The sequence below is a fragment of the Coenobita brevimanus genome, chromosome 87, assembly GCF_032717465.1.
Source record: "Coenobita brevimanus isolate Jiangsu-jjx chromosome 87, ASM3271746v2, whole genome shotgun sequence".
NCBI classification, from domain to species: Eukaryota; Metazoa; Arthropoda; class Malacostraca; order Decapoda; family Coenobitidae; genus Coenobita; species Coenobita brevimanus.
The window spans coordinates 14,259,576-14,278,450 of record NC_137040.1 but is presented as its reverse complement, the minus strand read 5'-3'; the positions used below and the strand labels follow the sequence as shown (position 1 = coordinate 14,278,450).

Here is an 18,875-nt window from a genome sequence, read left to right as displayed (position 1 = left end):
TATTAACCCAAAGCATGTTATTTCTCTCGTTCACTATTTCCAGCTTCTTATTCTTTTCATTTTCTTTCTGCCACGCCACACCTCGCAAACTTCCTGAATGCACCAGTGAAACCTTTTGCCCTAAATCACACACACACACACACACACACACACACACACACACACACACACACACACACACACACACACACACACAGGGGCGATGTCGTTGCATAAATTTACAACACTTCCTATTTCAGTCGACACCAGCGGCCCTCTCCCTCACTCTTTGAATAAATGTTGGAAATTCACTTTACTGCCGGGAGCTGAAGAGAGGAGAGGAGAGGAAAGGAAAGGAGAGGAGAGGTGAAGAAGGGAGAGAAGGGAAGAGATAAAACAATGAGGGATTGGGAAAAAATAGGAGGAGAGGCGACGAAAGGGAAGAGAAAGAGAGGAGAAAAGAAATGATGGATTGGGCAAGGAGAGGAAAAGAAAAGAGAAGAGAGTAAACTGGAAGAGAAGGGAGTAGATCTGACAGATGAGAAAAGGAGAGGAGATGAAGGGAGAAAACAGAAGAGAAAACGGGAGAGATGAAGAAAGGAAAGATGGGGAAAAATGTGACGGAAAAAAGGCATGGGGTAGAGGAGGAAAAGAGAAAAGGAATGGAATGGAAAAGAAAGGACAAAGTAGAGAATGGAGGAAGAGAAAACTAAGAAGAAAAGTGAAGACAAGAGAAGCGACGAAGAAAACAGAACACAGGAGAGAATGAAGAGAAGAGGAAGAAAGAGAATAGAACACAATGAAAATGGGAAGGGTACAGAAAGAAAATGGAGAGGACAGGACACAACAGAATGAAAATTTAAGGGAAGGAGAAAGAGAGAGAGAGAGAGAGAGAGAGAGAGTAAAAAAAGTAAGAAAGAATGAGGGAAGGTGAAACACGGAAGTAAAAACGGAGGAGGAGGAGGAGGAGGAGGAGGAGAAAGAAGAGGAGGAGGAGGAGAAAGAGGAGGAGGAGGAGGAGGAGGAGGAGGAGAAAGAGGAGGAGGAGGAGGAGGAGGAGGAGGAGGAGAAGGATCTGAAAAGGGACAAAGAAGGGAACGGGTATGGAAAGATGGGTAAGAAAAGTAGTACAGAGAATGGGAGGGATGATTCAGGAGGAGGGGAGGGAGAAAAGAAGAAGGCTGGAGTGAGGGAATGAGAGAGGGAGAAGGGCCAGGATGGTGGTGAGAGGGATGGAGGAGAGGAGGCGAGGGAAGGGGAAAGGGAGAGGAGAGGGTGGCAGGATGGGAGAAGGGAAGAGGGTGGTGGGGAAGGTGAATTACACAGGGCATTGTGGAAGGAGAAGAGGTGTGGGCGGTAGGGAGGCAGAAGAGTGCAGGGGAAGGGGAGAGGGGAATGGGAGAGGTTGGTGGAGAGTGGAGGGGAAGAGGCTGGTGGGGAGGAGACGGAAGAGGGTATGTGGAGGGGGCAGGGACAGAGAGTAGAGAGGGGAATGTGAAATGAGTAGGGGAGAGGGGAAAGGGAAAAAGTGGGGAAGAGGGGAGAAGAGGGGAAAGGGGAGTGCGCAGTGAGGAGGGAGTAAGGGAGAATGTGGTAGGGAGGGGAGGGAGTGGGGTAGGATGACAGGCATGATGGGGATTTTGAGAAAGTATGTTACGTGAACCCTGACTCGTGTGTGTGTGTGTGTGTGTGTGTGTGTGTGTGTGTGTGTGTGTGTGTGTGTGTGTGTGTGTGTGTGTGTGTGTGTGTGTGTGTGTGTGTGTGTGTGTGTGTGTGTGTGTGTGTGTGTGTGTGTGTGTGTGTGTGTGTGTGTGTGTGTGTGTGTGTGTGTGTGTGTGTGTGTGTGTGTGTGTGTGTGTGTGTGTGTGTGTGTGTGTGTGTGTGTGTGTGTGTGTGTGTGTGTGTGTGTGTGTGTGTGTGTGTGTGTGTGTGTGTGTGTGTGTGTGTGTGTGTGTGTGTGTGTGTGTGTGTGTGTGTGTGTGTGTGTGTGTGTGTGTGTGTGTGTGTGTGTGTGTGTGTGTGTGTGTGTGTGTGTGTGTGTGTGTGTGTGTGTGTGTGTGTGTGTGTGTGTGTGTGTGTGTGTGTGTGTGTGTGTGTGTGTGTGTGTGTGTGTGTGTGTGTGTGTGTGTGTGTGTGTGTGTGTGTGTGTGTGTGTGTGTGTGTGTGTGTGTGTGTGTGTGTGTGTGTGTGTGTAATTCTACGAGCAGTTATCTCACTTCTTTTTTAGATATAAATAAGAAAATGTTAAAACTGCATTATGCGATCACACAAACATCTCTCTCTCTCTCTCTCTCTCTCTCTCTCTCCTACAAATTCAATTTTATTTCTCTCATTCTCTAGCATCTTTCTCTCTCTCTCTCTCTCTCTCTCTCTCTCACTTACAAATTCAGCTTTACTTCTCTCATTCTCTAGCATCTTCTCTCTGCCATATCTTTCTCACCCTCCCAGATATTAATCCAAACATTCTTCCTACAAATCTGTTTTCCTCCTTGCTTATCGAAATTCAACATCAACATCCAACACCAAAAATTTTTTTCAACCTCTTACAGTCATCCCTCCTCCAATTACTCTCCTTCACATAACTTATCATGTCCTACGATCAATTATCTCCACCATCCCAACATATCTGCTTTCTTTCCTATCGTAGTGTTATTGGTCATGGACTTGCCTAGAACAAAATGGCCTTGAAAGGACCAACAGTTCTGTTGCTGCTGACTTTTCTTCTCACTCTCTGTAATTGGCACACGTTTTTCTTCTCTTCAACATCCTTCTCTGTATCTTTCGAACCTTTCCCTCCATTGTTCCTCAAACTGTTAACCCTCCTCCCCCCTCCCCACATATCCCATTTACTCCTTTCACAACCTCTCTTCCCTTACCACCCCCCACCACACTCATCCTCACACATCCAACCACCTTTTACAACAATAACTATTTCAATTCAATTCTTTTCACTCATACATAAAAAATTCTTTTCCACACTCGTCTTTCTGTCTCATTTGCTGCACTCCTTTCCTCAACCCCCTCTTCCCTTATCTCCCTAACCTACTCACCCTCACTCTTCAAACACGGCTCCCTCTCATTTCATCCCTCTCTCCATTCCTCAGTACATTAACCAACAATCTCTTCTTCTCTTTCTCCTCCCTATCCTCTTACTAACAAAGGAGTAAATAGGGAAGCAAACATCTACAGACCTATTTGGCCCTTTCGAAGTTGTCTGTTACTGGGTAGGTCATAACTAGTTTAACTACTGTATGGGTCAAGAATACCTACCCAACACACTATCCTTATCTCCACGGTCATTTAATCATATCATTTTTCTAGATCATCGTATATTTCTCATCGTCCTATCGTCATATGACAGTCTCTTTACACTATATTTACCATCCTCCTCTCCAACCTCCGTCCCATCCTACCATCCCATCCCTCTCCTCAACTCCTGAACATCACGCCTCCTTCCCAGCCTACCCAGCCACTACCCTACTATTCACCCAATTCTCCAGATATTTCCCAACTTTCCATCCACCTTCCACAGCACAATTTCTTGTATCTACCATCCACCTCTCGACATCCTACCCTTCCCATCCCTTCCTTCAACCCCCCTGTATCACTCCTTCCCCAACACACCTATCCTCCTTCCGCATGCCACCATCCATCTCATCGTTTTTCATATATTTCCATCATATCTTTCTCTTTAACTTCTCTCCACTTCACAGCGTCTTCTCTGTATAACATTCTTCTCTTTTCCCTAATATCCTCCCTACATTCCTTCAGCATCACTTCTCTTCTCCCATCCACCTCCTCGTTCTTAAGATATTTCACCACATCTTTCTGTTCATCTCTTTCCACATCAGAATGTCTTTTTCTATACGATCATTCTTTCCTCCACCCCATGATATTCCCTCTCCCCTCCTTCCTACCAACTCCTCAGCATAAATTCACCATTCCTAACCCCCACCTCCATCCTGGCATCCACTTCATAGTTCTTCAGATACGTCAGCACCTCTCTCTCTCTCTCTCTCTCTCTCTCTCTCTCTCTCTCTATCATCATCATCATCATCATCATCATCATCATCATCATCGTCATCATCATCATCATTATCATCATTTATCTTTACCATCCTTCCTTCCTCCTCCCCAAGATCTTCTCTTCAACCCCTCTCCTCATTCCCACAGCAGCACCCGTCCTTCTCCAACAACACATCCTAACAAAATTTTTAAATGCTGCCAAGCATCTGAACACTTTACGTTGTCACTGACTAAGGAAATAAGACACCGAGTTGTGTACGCGTGCGTAGGCGGCAAAGGACAGAGTTGTGTACTACTTTTCTCACAGTATTAACCTGATGTTAACCATGCTTGGTCTATCTATATCTATATACCTAGGCTGCTTCACCATGCTTGGTGAAAGGGCTAAAAGTCAGCCAAGGAGTTCACCTAATTGATTGTTTTAAAACAACAGGTCAAAGGTCAAGGTCACAGGGTAAGACCTTTTTTTTTTTTTTTTTTCAGCATTCATTGTGGTTGCCTGCACTTTTTTTTTTCTGGTATTTTACCACATCTTACTTTTTCCACATCACAGTTTGCCATCTTCACCATCCTCCTCAACCTTATCTCTACCATTCTCCTGCCCAAGATTCCACCCTCTCTCTTTACTCTACCATCCTCCTCCTCCCCAAGATTCCCCTACCCCTTAACTCAACCATTCTTCTCCCTAAGATTCCTCGCCCCCCCCTCCCCTTATCTCTACCATCCACCTCCCCAAGATTATTCTCTCCTTACCTCTACCATTTTCTTCCTCGAGATTCTTCTCTCCCCCTTATCTCTACCAACCTCCTTCCCAACATCCTTTAAGCCTCCCCCAGCCCTCAGCATCAGCCCTCCTTCCCCAGCCCCAGCCCTGAAGAGAGGCTCGTGTCAGCAAGTCGGCCCCACCGTAATTGGAACTATTTCACCCAGCTTATTATATGATTACTGGAATAGTTATATCGCGTGCCTTGAGAAGCGGCGCAGGGGGCACGGGGGAGAGGGGGAGGGAGGAAAGGAGGAAGAGACAAAGACAGAAAGGAGGGAGGAAACAAGGAAGCGAGGAGTAGGGAAAACAGCGGGGAAGTGGAAGGATTGGAGAAAGAAGGCGAGAATGGAATGTGGGAGAGAAGGAGGGAGAGAAAGGAATGAACAAGAGAAAAGGGCAGAGGAATGAGAGCGAAAAGGAGTGGGAGGAACGCAAGGAGAAAAAGGATGGAGGGAGGAAAGGGGAGAGTGCTCTCAGGGAAGAGGAAAGGAAAGAGTGCACAGGGGAGGGAGGAAGGGAGAAAGAAAGAGAAGGCGAGGAGGGAATGAAGTGAGTGGAGTGACAGAAGTAAGAGGTTGAGAGACGAAGGAGAAAGAAGAGGACAATGGAAGGGACGAAAGAGGGGGGGAAAGAAAAAAGGAAAAGAGAGAAAGGTGGAAGGGACGAAAAAAGGAAAAGGAAGAATGGAGGAAGGGAAGAAAAGAGGAAAAGAGAGAGGAGAGAGGGATGAAAAAAGGAAAAGAGAGAAAGTAGGGAGGACGTAAGGTGGGAAGATAGGGGGGCAAGAGACTGTGAGAGGGAAGAGAGTCTAAGGGAGAGACAGAGAGGATGGACCGATTGGATAGAAACGAAGGAAGGAGAAATGGAAGGTGGAAAAAGGACAAAGGGAGCAGAGAGAGAGAGAGAGAGTGTGTGTGTGTGTGTGTGTGTGTGTGTGTGTGTGTGTGTGTGTGTGTGTGTGTGTGTGTGTGTGTGTGTGTGTGTGTGTGTGTGTGTGTGTGTGTGTGTGTGTGTGTGTGTGTGAATCGGAATGAGAGAAAAAAGTAATATGGGCGGAATGAGAATAGAAAAATGAGAGAGGATGTAAAGCAGGCGAGAGAGAGGAAAGGAAGTGGGATTAGAGGAAAGAAAGGAGAGAAAAAGATGATGAAGAAAGGGAAGAATGGATTAATGGCAGAGGGGGAGGAGGAAGATGACGAGGAAGAGGAAAAGGAAGAAGGAAATGGGATGAGAAAGAGCGAAGAAGCGAAAGAAGGAGGAAAGAGAGGAAATAAAAGAAGGAATGAAGAGAGGAAGGAAGAGGCAAAAATATAAAAACAAAAAGTAGGATAAGATGGAAATGAAAGAAAGAAGGAGGGGAAAGGGAGCAAGGAGTGGGTGAAGGTTAGAGAGAAGATAGAAAAGGGAAGAGAGAAGGGAGGCTGGGATAGAGGAAGTAAGTAGGAAAGTAAAAAGGACGAAGGAGAGATGAGGATAAAAGGGATAGGAGGAGGAGGAAAATGAATGAGAAGTGCAGAACAGAGGGACGATAACGGAGGGGGATGAACCGGTAGAAAAATGAACAAGCAGAACAGTGGATAACGATGGAGAAAAGAAAACGAATCCAATCCTGTACTGCTCCATCAGGAGTGTATGAAGCCTATTGGTCTAGACTTACTGTATACAGCATGGGAGATTCATTCGCCCCTGAGTGGCAATATGTGAAACTGAATCCTTAGGGCCACATATTGCTGGAACGCCATAACTCACTAGACCATCAGGCGCCCATTTGTTTGTTCAAAGCTTACCACCCAATGTGGTAATGGTTTCCGGGAGTACAGGAAACCAACTGGCCTGATACTTAAAGGAAAGTAAACTGTACGTGGCTATATATCAAGTGGGTGGAGGGTGCAGTGTGTAGGAGAAAAAGGAGAGAAGAGGATAGGAGTCGGTACGGGACAGGGAAAGAAGAGGGAAAAAGAAAAAATAAATCTAGACATGGAAGGGAGCAAAAACGTATGACATAAAAAAGATGGGGTAGGTGAGAAAAAGAGAAGAAAAAGAAAGGAAGGAGGAATATTAAGAAAGGGTGACAGAGAAATGAGAGGAGATATATGACAAATGGAGGGAGGAAGGAAGAGGTAAGGGTGGGAAGATAAGTGAAAGGGAAAGAAAGATTAGAGGGTAAGACGGAAAAAAAATCCTGAGCAAGGGGAAGCAGGTGGTCGGAAAACTGAGAGAAGAAACAAAGGAAAAGTAGGAAAAACTCGAGAGAAAATTATGTACTGAAAGAGGAAAGAAAGAGAGAAAAAGATATAAGAAGTTAGAAGAACGAAGGCTGGAAACAGAGAGCGGAAAGGAAAGTAAAAGATGTGTGTGTGTGTGTGTGTGTGTGTGTGTGTGTGTGTGTGTGTGTGTGTGAGAGAGAGAGAGAGAGAGAGAGAGAGAGAGAGAGAGAGAGAGAGAGAGAGAGAGAGAGAGAGAGAGAGAGAGAGAGAGAGAGAGAGAGAGAGAGAAGGGCGGGGGGTAGTAGGAGAGAAAGCAAAGGGGGAGGGCAGGCCAGACCCCTACCGCCAGCACTTACCTAGACTAAGCGCACAATAATAACAGTAAGTCCTGTGCTTAAGTGACGGGGAGGGGGAGGAAGGGAGGGGAATTTGTCTTACCCATCACAAGGAGGGGAGGGGAGGGGAGGGGAGGGGGAGGAAGGGAGGGGAATTTGTCTTACCCATCACAAGGAGGGGAGGGGAGGGGGAGGGAAAGAGTGGGAGGAGAGGGGAGGGGAGGGGAAGATAAAGGAAGCAGTGCGAGAGGACGAAGAGAACAAAATTAAATTAAATAAAAAAACATTGATATACACCATCAAATATATATGTATATATATATATATATATATATATATATGTATATATATATATATATATATATATATATATATATATATATATATATATATATATATATATATATATACAGTTCATGCATGCATACATGTACTGTACTTTACATACTGCATAAAAGAATGCCTATACACCTACCGGGTACATATATTTAGCACTGCTTTGGCGCCTATTAAGGGAATGATCTATAAAGTTCAGTTGACGTCCTACTCACCCTGTGACCCATTACTGCATATACACTGATGGTGAGGGCCATTCCGTTATTCATTTATTTATTTTTTTAATGCGCCTGTGTTTCCGTCCTAGCGAAGAAACACCGTAATTCGTTTGATTATTACTGATTCCAGTAATTCTCTCCGACAAGGAAAGTATGTTTTTACCCCTATTTGTTTGTTTTTTAGTTTGGTTGTCAGCAGCATTACTCAAAAAACTGAGAGAGAGATTTGGACCTAGTTTGGTGGGTAGATAGCCCATGTCCCAGGGAATAATCGATTAAGTTTTGGGACTGATCCGGTTCGATTTACAGATTCGGGATCCGCAAAACACTTTTTGCTAGACCCTAATCAATTTTGAGAAAACCTAATCCATTATGAGGAGTGGTTTGGAAATTACAGTATGTTGCCCTTGACGGAGAGATGCGCTCCGCCGAGTGCCCCTCTAGTTTACCACTGTTTCAGTAAGCTGTGATACAGTTTAGAGAAAATTATAACTAGGGAGGCATTCAGTGGAGCGCATCTCTCCGACAGGAGCAACGTAATTTCCAAACCACACTTTATAAAGGGTAAGGTTTTCTCTTTAAAAAAAAAAAAAAAAAAAAAAAAAAAAATCAGGATCTAGAATCTCATCGCAAAAAGTGTTATCCGGATCTAGCATCTGTAATATGATCCGGATCGGTCCCAAAAGTTAATCGATTGTTCCCTGGGACATGGGCTATATACCCACCAAATCTGGTCCAAATCTCTCTTAGAGTTTTTGAGTAATCCTGCTAACAGACAAACTAACAAACAAAGAGGGGTGAAGACATATTCTTGTCGGAGAGAATAACTGACCGCAGCTGGATATACTGCAAGCAATATACCCCGTCACAGTATAGACAGTGTGTGTGTGTGTGTGTGTGTGTGTGTGTGTGTGTGTGTGTGTGTGTGTGTGTGTGTGTGTGTGTGTGTGTGTGTGTGTGTGTGTGTGTGTGTGTGTGTGATACCGCAGGTGGACTTTCGAACCTTGTAAATAGGTTCCATAGTTCCACAGTAACCGATCTGAGATGGAACATGTAATGTGAAGAAACTAATATTCTCACATCATAACTTTAATCTCTTCTTAATAAGGATTAAAATAGCATATCACAACATTAATAATCACAGAACTATAATAATAACAATAATAATAAATAACAATAATAATAATAGTAATAATAATAATAACAACAATAATAATTATAATAATAATAATAATAAGCGATGCCAAGGCACAGCAAACCCGTCCCCGGCAGTCATTTTAGTGCTGACGTATAAACACAATAGGATGTCTTGTCAAAGATGTCACATATCAAATTTGGAGTAAATCCGGTGAAAACTGACGATTTTATGTTCATTTGAAAATTTAGGCCCGACCCACCTGACACTGACCCCCCTATCTCTAATTGGGGGTGGGGGGGTGACCTCCCTGATGCAATGAGGCATGTTATAGGATGCAGATTTGAAAGATGCATCTTACGGTTTTGATTTCATGTCGATATGACGAATCTGGAAGGAGTAATGTCGAAAAAACGATTTTTACCCGTCACCGTTGTTATACAGTTTTTGGCACTACAGCCTGGGCCTTGGCCATATTTGGCCTAAAATTTTATCAGGTGATCAGGTCATAGACCATCATTCCTGCAATTTTAGTCAAAATCGCACCAGTAGTTTTCGCGTAAAGTTAACAGACAGACAGACAGACAGACAGACAGACAGACAGACAGAAAGACAAACAGATACACAAACCGAGTGAAAACAATACCTGTCCCTGAGCCTCTCCGGGGCGAGGATGGGTAATAACATTATTATTATTATTATTATTATTATTATTATTATTATTATTATTATCATTATTTTCATCACCATTATTATCATCATTACCATTATAATAAGGCAGTAAAAGCTCCAACACCTTAGCACCTCCATTATTTTTCTGCTAATTGGATAATAAAAGAGATAATAGTAGTGCTGCGAGAGAGAGAGAGAGAGAGAGAGAGAGAGAGAGAGAGAGAGAGAGAGAGAGAGAGAGAGAGAGAGGAGGAGGAGGAGGAGGAGGAGGAGGAGGAGGAGGAACAACAATAACAACTAGAGTCAATATATGTGAGGAAATAAAGGACATTTCCCAAAGCAGCCAGGACACGTATTGTTTACATCACCGACTAATACCAAAAGAAGTGCATAGGAGTCAGCTTAAATGGCCTAGCAGGATCATCCTGGCACCGCATCGTACCCACACTGGAGGCTGAAGAGAATACGCTCCTTCACTGGGAATGTTGGTTTGGCTTCTGGTGGTTGCGTGCCCATCTGTTGGTTCCTAGCCTGTCTATTATGCACTTACGGACGCAAGCAGGATTATGATATGCAAGGTGGGGGAGGGGGGGCTGAATACTGGTTGTCATTTTTTTTTACGCTACAGCTGCCTGGAAAGTATTATAATAGTATTTAAACTACATTTAAAAAATGTAGTCTATCTCGTGTTAAACAGTGACGGAAACAATCCAGGAAACGATCGTTCATACTTGAATATACAAAAATATATATAAATAGCTATTGGCTCTCATCCAGTTTAAAATATTCTGTTAGAAAAGGTCCCCTCGCTCCCCTCGGCTGCGCCCATTACTATCACTTTGAGTGACATGGCCAGAACAATAAATCTGAGAAAGGTGTCTCGAAATACATACCCTTGGTCACGCATAGTAATTTTCACGTCAATCAGCGCAGAAATAAAGATGTGTAGCCATGGCAATGAGCGTTGGTAAAGAGACAGTGAACAACATTATGAAGAAACACAAAAAACAGATAGTCTCCTATTGGAAAATAATGCCACAATAAGTTGAAGAAAGAAAAAAATGAAGCAGAGAAAAAGACAAAAGACGCATGCATTACCACTGACTATACATTTCTTGATATAGCAAGGTAATAACAGCGCCCTATTCGTTAATCTACTGTAGAGTCTAGAACCTTCATGCCATATACATCTTTTACATCATCGCAACCAATACGCTTGTTTATTCAGCTTTGGAGACTTCGATATGGAGAGGTTTCATACCGTGTATGTTTACCAACCTCTTCACAAGAGATCTCCCTTATGCTGAATAAAAATCTACAGGTGCCAGGAAAAATGCTAAAATAAGACGACAGCCGGACGTAGTGGCTAGTGCAAAGCTCATTTGTTAGACTATCACATAACAGTAAACATCAAGGTCCATTACCAGCCCCCGCTCCCGGAGGGGCTTGGGAACGGATATGGTTTTCACTTGGTGTATCTGTCTTTGTTGGTCTGTCTGTCTGCCTGTTAACAACTATAAGCGAAAACTACTGGTGCGATTTTAACTAAAAATATAAGGATGATGGGCCACGACCTTCTGATCACCTGATTAAATTTTGGGCCAAATAGAGCTAAGGCCCAGGCTGTTGGCCCCAAAAAATTTTTTAAAAAATCATTTTTTCGCCATAACTCCTTTCAAAATCGTCATATCGACATGAAACCAAAACTTAAAGGTGCATCTTTCAAATCTGCATCCTAAAACATGCCTCATTACTTCAAGGGGGTCACCCCCCAGTTAGCGGCAGGTAGGAAGTTCGGGCCTAAAATTTCAAATGTGCATAAAATCCTAAATTTCACCCGATTTACTCCAAATTTGATATGTGACATATTTAACTAGATATCCTGTTGTGTTTATATATCAGCACTAAAATGACTGCCGGGGACGGGTCTGCTGTGCCTTGGCACCACTTCTTGTTAAAACATTTTTGTTGCTAATATAGCTTGGCGACTGTATGGAAGGCTTATGCTCAAGATGTAATAGGTTAGAATGAATTAAGTTACAGTACGTTATTTATGCAGCGTTGGGTAAGGCTGGATTTTGTCAGGTTGCAGATGGACTGACAAGGCTTTTGGAGAAAAAAAAAAAAAAAGATTATTCTTGGAATATTTAATATCTTAATGAAAAATCGTGTCTACCTGAGAAAACTGTTTATTTACTATTTCATAAGAATAATTTCTTACAACAAAAAATTAGGATTCAAACGGGCTTTTAGTCAAATACCTAACTACGTAAACGAAAACTAAAATACTCTAACTTTGGCTGTTTTCCTCTCCGTTGATTATCGCACATCTGGTATCTTTGCTTTTCAAAAAAGCCGGACAAGGTTCACCTACTCTTTAACGAGCTCGCGTCTTCTCAAAACTATATTTTGCTTATGTTATTGTGCATGCATGGACATTTTGGTATAATTTTTAAAGCATACTGTTTTGTGGCACTTGCTAAGTACAATGTTTATCTATCTATCTATCTATAGCCCGACGCCCTAATCCCGCAAAGGGTGACCGCAGACAAAACGCCTCCAAGTCGCTCTGTCATCCACCATTTGACTACCCTCCCCCCAACTCACCCCCCCTCCCTCATATACCTCTCAACTCCATCCCTCCACCTCATCCTCGGTCTACCCCTCCCTCTTCCCCCCTCCACCTCACCCACATACACCCTCTTAGTCAGTCTTTCATTCTCCATTCTCTCCACATGTCCAAACCACCTCAGTGTATTTCTCCTAATCTTCTCAACCACATCCACATCTACCCCACAACGTTCCTTCACTTCTTCATTCGTCAACCTGTCCCTCCACGTCACTCCACATGCGCCTCTCAAGTAACTCATTTCCACTGCTCTCACTCTTGACTTGTTCCCCTCTTGCTAGGTCCACGCCTCGCTTCCATACGTCAGGGTAAGGATCACAATACTATCATGCAGTGACTTCTTAACTTCCATACTCACCTCCCTATTTCTCATTACTGCTTTTAGTGTACCAACAACTTTCCTTCCCTGCTGTACCCTTTCACGCACTTCATCCCCCAAAGTTCCATCCTTACTCATCACACTACCCAAGTACTTGAATGCCCTCACATTCTCCATATCCTCACCATCCAACCTCACTGCACACTCTGTGACTTCATTCCTCTCAAACACCATAACTTTACTTTTGTTTACATTAACTTTCAGATTCCTCCTCCTACACACTGTCCCGAATTCATTCACCAAACCTTGCAACTCCCATTCATCTTCACTCAACAATACTGTATCATCAGCAAACAGCAACACCGGAAGCTTCCAAATCTCACCCTCATTCATTAGAGCCACCCCCACATCCACTGCCCTACCTTGCACCTCTTTACAACCCCATCCATGTATACATTAAACAGCCATGGAGACATCACACAACCCTGTTTCAGTCCCACACTGAGATCAAAGAACTCACTCAGCTCACCATCCACTCGCACCGTAGCCCTACCTCCTTCGTACATACTCTTCACAGCATTCAACAACTTCCCCTCCACCCCATATATTCTTAATACCTTCTACATACCTTGCCTATCTATTCTGTCGTAAGCTTTCTCCAAGTCCATGAAGGCAGCATACACTTTCCTTCCCTTCTCTAGATACTTCACTAAACATTTTAGAACAAATATCTGATCTACACACCCTTTTCCCTTCCTAAATCCCCCTTGTTCTTCTCCAACTAGCTCCTCTGTCATATGCCTAACCCTAACAATGAGTATTCTACCATATATTTTACCAGTCACACTAAGAAGGCAAATACCCCTATGGTTACCATATACTTCTCTCTCCCCTTTTCCTTTGTATAAAGGAACAATTATACCTGATTTCCAGTCCTCTGGAACCCTTCCCTCTTCCCAAGCCAATCTACACAACTTCCATATCCACTCCACGACAATCTCACCCCCATACCTAAGCATTTCACCACACACTTCATCAATTCCTGGGGCCTTTCCCAACTTAATCTTCTTCATCGCTTCCACTACTTCCGCCCTACTGATCTCTTCCTCCCTCCTCTCATCTCTTCTTCTCCCAGCCATTCCCCAACCACTTATACTCACACTGCTCTCACTCTCTACATTCAACAAATCCTCAAAGTGCTCCTTCCATCTCCTCAATTTCTCTCTCTTCTCCACCAACAATCTATTATTCCTATCTTTCACTCCCCTACTATTTCCCCTTTCACACTGCCTTACTTTCTTTACCTCCTTCCAAAACAATTTCTTACTCTCCCTCCATTTCACACTCAGATTCCTCCCAAACTCTTCGTCCACTTTCTTCTTACTTTCCTTCACCAGTCTCTTAACCTCCCTTCTCCTGCTCACATATACCTCTCTCTTCTCTCTCCCATCTTCTCCCCTACCTCTACTCGCTAACCATTCACTTTATGCTTTCTTCTTTTGTTCCACAGCTCGTTTCACCTCATCATTCCACCATGCTGTCCCTCGCACACCCTTGCATCTCCTCCTCACTCCACAAACCGCCTCACACGCTGCGCCTATCTCTTCCGTGAATATCTTACATACGTCTTCCACCCCTTCCATCTGCACTAGCTCATACCTTTCCAATCTTTCTTCCACTATGCTCTTATACTCTCATTTTCTCACTATCTTGCAATTTCTCCACTCTTCTCACAGGAGCTGCTTCCTCCTGGCTTCCCCTTCGTCTCCTCAACCACTTTCTTTGCATCTCTACCTTGGCCATCACTAAGTGATGGTCCGAGACTCCATTCCCCCACCCTCTCCACACTCTTGCATCCAACACTTGTCTTCTCATTCGCTCATCCACTCATCCACGTAGTCTATCATTGCCTTTCGTTCAACAAGTTCATCATCCATCCTCCTCATTACAATGTTTACATATAAGTAAATGTACACAAATTTTTCATAATCCAAACAAATTATAAGGTAATTACAGAATACAAAAATTTATATAATTTTGGTTCACTGACAAAATGCAAGATAAAATGTTCATCTTATACAAAAAATGCAAAGGTGAAAATCTTACACCAGCGGTCCTCGCATTTTATTAGGTTACTTAAAGTAAGTTATGTTGTATTATTTTGCTGTTTTCGACTTGACCAAGCTGTTAGGATGGTGTAATGTAGTGTTAATTAAAGTGGATTATTCTAATCTGGCTTACATCAAATTTGAACACACTGTATAAGGAGAGATAAAGATGCTTTAAAAATCACAGTGGTGATTAAGGCAGGTAGAGAGGACTGTGACTACAATGAACTATATCATGCTGGATAAGGCTCGACTAGATAGCAATGATTCAGTTCAGGGAAATTTAGGTAAGGAAGCGTCTATCATATTATGGAAAGTTAGGTTGGATTAAATTGTTATTAAATCTTGCTAAGTTAGGCAGATAAATCATGTTACATTAATAAATGCTAGTGTGTTATGTTAGTGTGTTATTATATCAAAATACGGTATAAAAGGGTGGATCCAGCATTTGATAAAGGGGGGGGGGGTCCAATATTTGTGCACCAAATGATGATAGTCAGGTGTTTACAATCTACGGTATAGTATATAAAAATGTCCCATCGGCAGGGTTAAATAATCAGAGTGTAGGTTTTCATATAATATTTTTGTACACTTTAGATGTTTCACGTGTTACCTGTGGTTATTAATTGAAGCGTTTCCCTCCCGGAAACCTGGAACAATAAAAAAAAAAAAAGCATCTGAAATCCCTGGACCTCCCACCCCCCAGATCCGCCACTCCAACGTTGAGTTAGTCCTTGCTAGGTTAAGTTGGGTCAGGTTATTATTAGAACCAGCTAGGTTATAAAAGGCTATGGAGGGTTATACACTGCTGAGTTAGGCAGTTATTAGAATAGGGCTCAGGCTAGGTTTGGTTGCATTATACAATGCTGGGTTAGGTTATGAAAGGTTGTTATTAGAATAGGGCTCAGGCTAGGTTATGTTAGATTTGGTTAAACTGTAAAAAAGGGAATTAGATTAGGTTAGGTTAGCTTGGCCCCCCGCCAAAGAATTATTATATACCCGCTCGTGCCAGGGCAAGTGGGTTAGTCTGAATTACCGAAACAGAATAATTAAATTAGTTTGTCCACTAAAAACGTTAACCCTTTCATTACGAGAGATCTGTAAGCTAAATAAAGTGGTCCAACGGTAGCAAAAATCATAGCCCTGCAGTACCAAGAGGAAATTAAGCTCCGTAAGTACGATGTCCTCAGTACAGTACTGTATTTCATCCTTGTTATCTTCAGACAGCATTAAGCCACTCTGCAATGACCTCTCGCCACTCCGTGAAAGTGGTTAGTAATAATCTCCACAAACACATTCACTAGCAGAGATATCACAACTGTTGAAGAATATCGCTACAGCAAATGTAAAAATAAACTGTTATAGCAATGAAGAGGGAAAATAAAAAATGACCCGCCATAATGAAAGGGTTATATCCCTGTTCAGTCCACGTTCCACACTTCCCTGGAACTGTATAATTTTAAGAATCTGGCAGAAGAGAACCTCGGTCATGAAGGTGGGTTTTGGGGGGCATATGAAGGAGGGGGGCGTGCTTACCCATTGATGTGGGCGGTGTGGACGTTAGAGGTGAGGGCGTCAAGGGAGTGGGCGTGGGGGCGTAGCGGGGCGTGGATGCCCGAGCCGCTCCATACTTACCTGTCAGGAAGAGAGACAGAAATGGTTACATCACAGCAATGGAATATCAGAAAGACCACTTTATTTTGACATGCCTAGTGGTAGCAGCAGTAGTAGCAGCAGTGGTACAGTAAGAGTTGTACTAGTAGTAGTAGTAGCAGTAGTAGTAGTAATAGTAGTAGTAGCAGCAGTAGTAGTAGCAGCAGTGGTAGAGCAGTAACAGTAGTAGTTGTTGTTGTAGCAAATATACTAATACTAATAGCAATAATAATAATAATAACAACAATAATAATAATGATAATAATAATAAAAATAATAATAATAATAATAATAATGTAGTAGCAAATATACTAATACTAATATTGATAACAATAATAATAATAATTATAATAATAATAATAATATATTATTATTATCATTATTATATAAACATCATTAACATCGTATAACATTATCGGGCCAAAATTATAAACGAGCCATAAAACCCCATAAAATTACACTGTTTTCCAGCCTTATTGCACCATTATCAAAATGGGAAAAAAATACACGAAAAAATATATCTCAACTACACACACACACACACACACACACACACACACACACACACACACACACACACACACACACACACAAGCGCTCTTTAACCCTCTGACCTCAGTTCTCGCAATCCCCCCTGGCCTCACCCCCCACCCCATGGAAACGAAAAACCTGTCTCATCCCTCACCGCAGCCTACCCCCCGCCGCTCCCCTCCCCTCTCCATCCATATCCTCTCCCTCTCCGTCCATATCCTCTCCCTCTCCCTCCTCTTTCATACTTCCCCTACTTCCGCTTTCCCCTTCCCTTCCGCTCTTGTCTTCCCCCTCTTCTGTCCCTTCTGAATTCCCTCTATCCCCTTCCCATTCCTTTACTTTCTCTCCTCCCTTTTCTTATCCCTTCCTTACTTGTACTTTCTTCATCCCCTCCTCTCTTACCACTCCCGTTCTCCCTCCTTCCCCTCCTCTCATTTCTTGCCTCTTCCCTTCTCCCACCTTCCCTCTCTTTCTTCTCTTCTTCCACTGCTCCCTTTCCTCCTCCCTTGCTCCTCCTCATCTTCCGCTTTGCTCTCCCCTCCTTACTTGTCCCTTCCCTTCTTCCTTGCCCCTCTTTTCCTCTCACATTTTCCCATCCCTCTTCTTTCCCCTCTCCCTTCCACACATTTCCTCCCTCCTCCTGCTTTCCCTCCCTTCGTCTCGCTCCTTCTCTTCTTCCATTTCCTCTTTCCTTCTCTTGCGCCCCTACTCTTCTCTCTCTTGTCCCTCCCCTTTCCCAACCCATCTCCACTCCCTCTCCCATCTTTTCCTCTCCTTCCCCCAGTCAGTTCCTTCCCTCATTTCTCTTTCCCTTACTTCTGGCCTCTTTCCTCCTCCTCCTCCTTGCCTATCATACTCTTCATCATCCCTCCTTTTTCCTACAGCCTTTCCCCGCTTTCCCTCCTGTCTCCCATCCATCCTTCAGCTTTCCTTCATACCTTTTTTCCCTACCTTTCCCTCTTTCCTCTTCTCTACCACTTTCTCCCCACCTACTTCTCCATCTCTCCCTATCCCATCTCAGTCCTCTCCTTTCCATACTCTCAACTACAATCCTCCTCTTCCTCCTCCTCCTTTTCCCATCCATCCCTTCCCTCCTCCTTCCACCCCTGCCTTACGCACCCCCCCCCCCGCTCTCAGCCCTGTCTCAGCCAATCCCAGGAGACGTCTGGCTGGCCCCGCGCGGTGATTGGTGCGTGGAAAGTAATTAACCGCCAATCACAGAGCACGGCGATATTAAGGACAGAAGGAGGGACTGACGAGGATGGAAGGAGGGAATGGGAAGAACAGGATGTGTATGGGAGGGTGGAAGGAAAGGGACTGTAATGGAGGAGGAAAGGAGGAGGTGTGTAAGAGTAGGGGGAGAGAAAATACGGAAGGCAGAGGAAGGAGAGGATTACAGTAGAAGAGGGGAGTGCGAGGGTGAGGGGCGAGGTGGGGAAAATCAGAAGCAAGGAAGGGAAGGGAAGGGGTTGATGGGTATGGACGGCATGGGATGGGATGGGATACGATGATAAAAGAAAGGTATGGTATGGGATGGGATGGGATGAGACTGTAAGAAAAGAGAAGGGATAGAAAGGAAAGGGAAGGGAAAGGATAGGATGGGATGGGATGAGAAGGAATGAGATCAGATGAGATGAGATGAGATGGGATGGGATGGGATGGGAAAGGATGGGATGGGATGGGATGGGATGGGATGGGATGCGATGAGCTGAGCTGACGTGAGCTGAGATGGGATGCAATGGGATGGGATGGAATGAGGTGGGATGGGATGGAATGAGGTGGGGTGGGATGGGATGGGATGGAATGAGGTGGGGTGGGATGGGATGGGATGGAATGAGGTGGGGTGGATGAGATGGGATGGGATGGAATGAGGTGGGGTGGGATGGGATGGGATGGAATGAGGGAGGGGTGGGATAGGATGGGATGGAATGAGGTGAGGTGGGGCGGGATGGAATGGAATG

General features: G+C 43.8%; 1 protein-coding gene across 1 annotated transcript in view; it reads right to left on the bottom strand.

The window, feature by feature from the left end:
* The window catches only part of Camta (Calmodulin-binding transcription activator), a 1,827,966-nt gene extending 1,811,656 nt beyond the window's left edge, over nt 1-16,310 (bottom strand). The window contains exon 1 of the mRNA XM_080281035.1: nt 16,267-16,310. Coding sequence (XP_080137161.1) covers nt 16,267-16,270 — 4 coding nt within the window. The 5' untranslated portion in view covers nt 16,271-16,310. The remainder of the gene's footprint in view (nt 1-16,266) is intronic.
* Between the last annotated feature and the right edge of the window lie 2,565 nt (nt 16,311-18,875).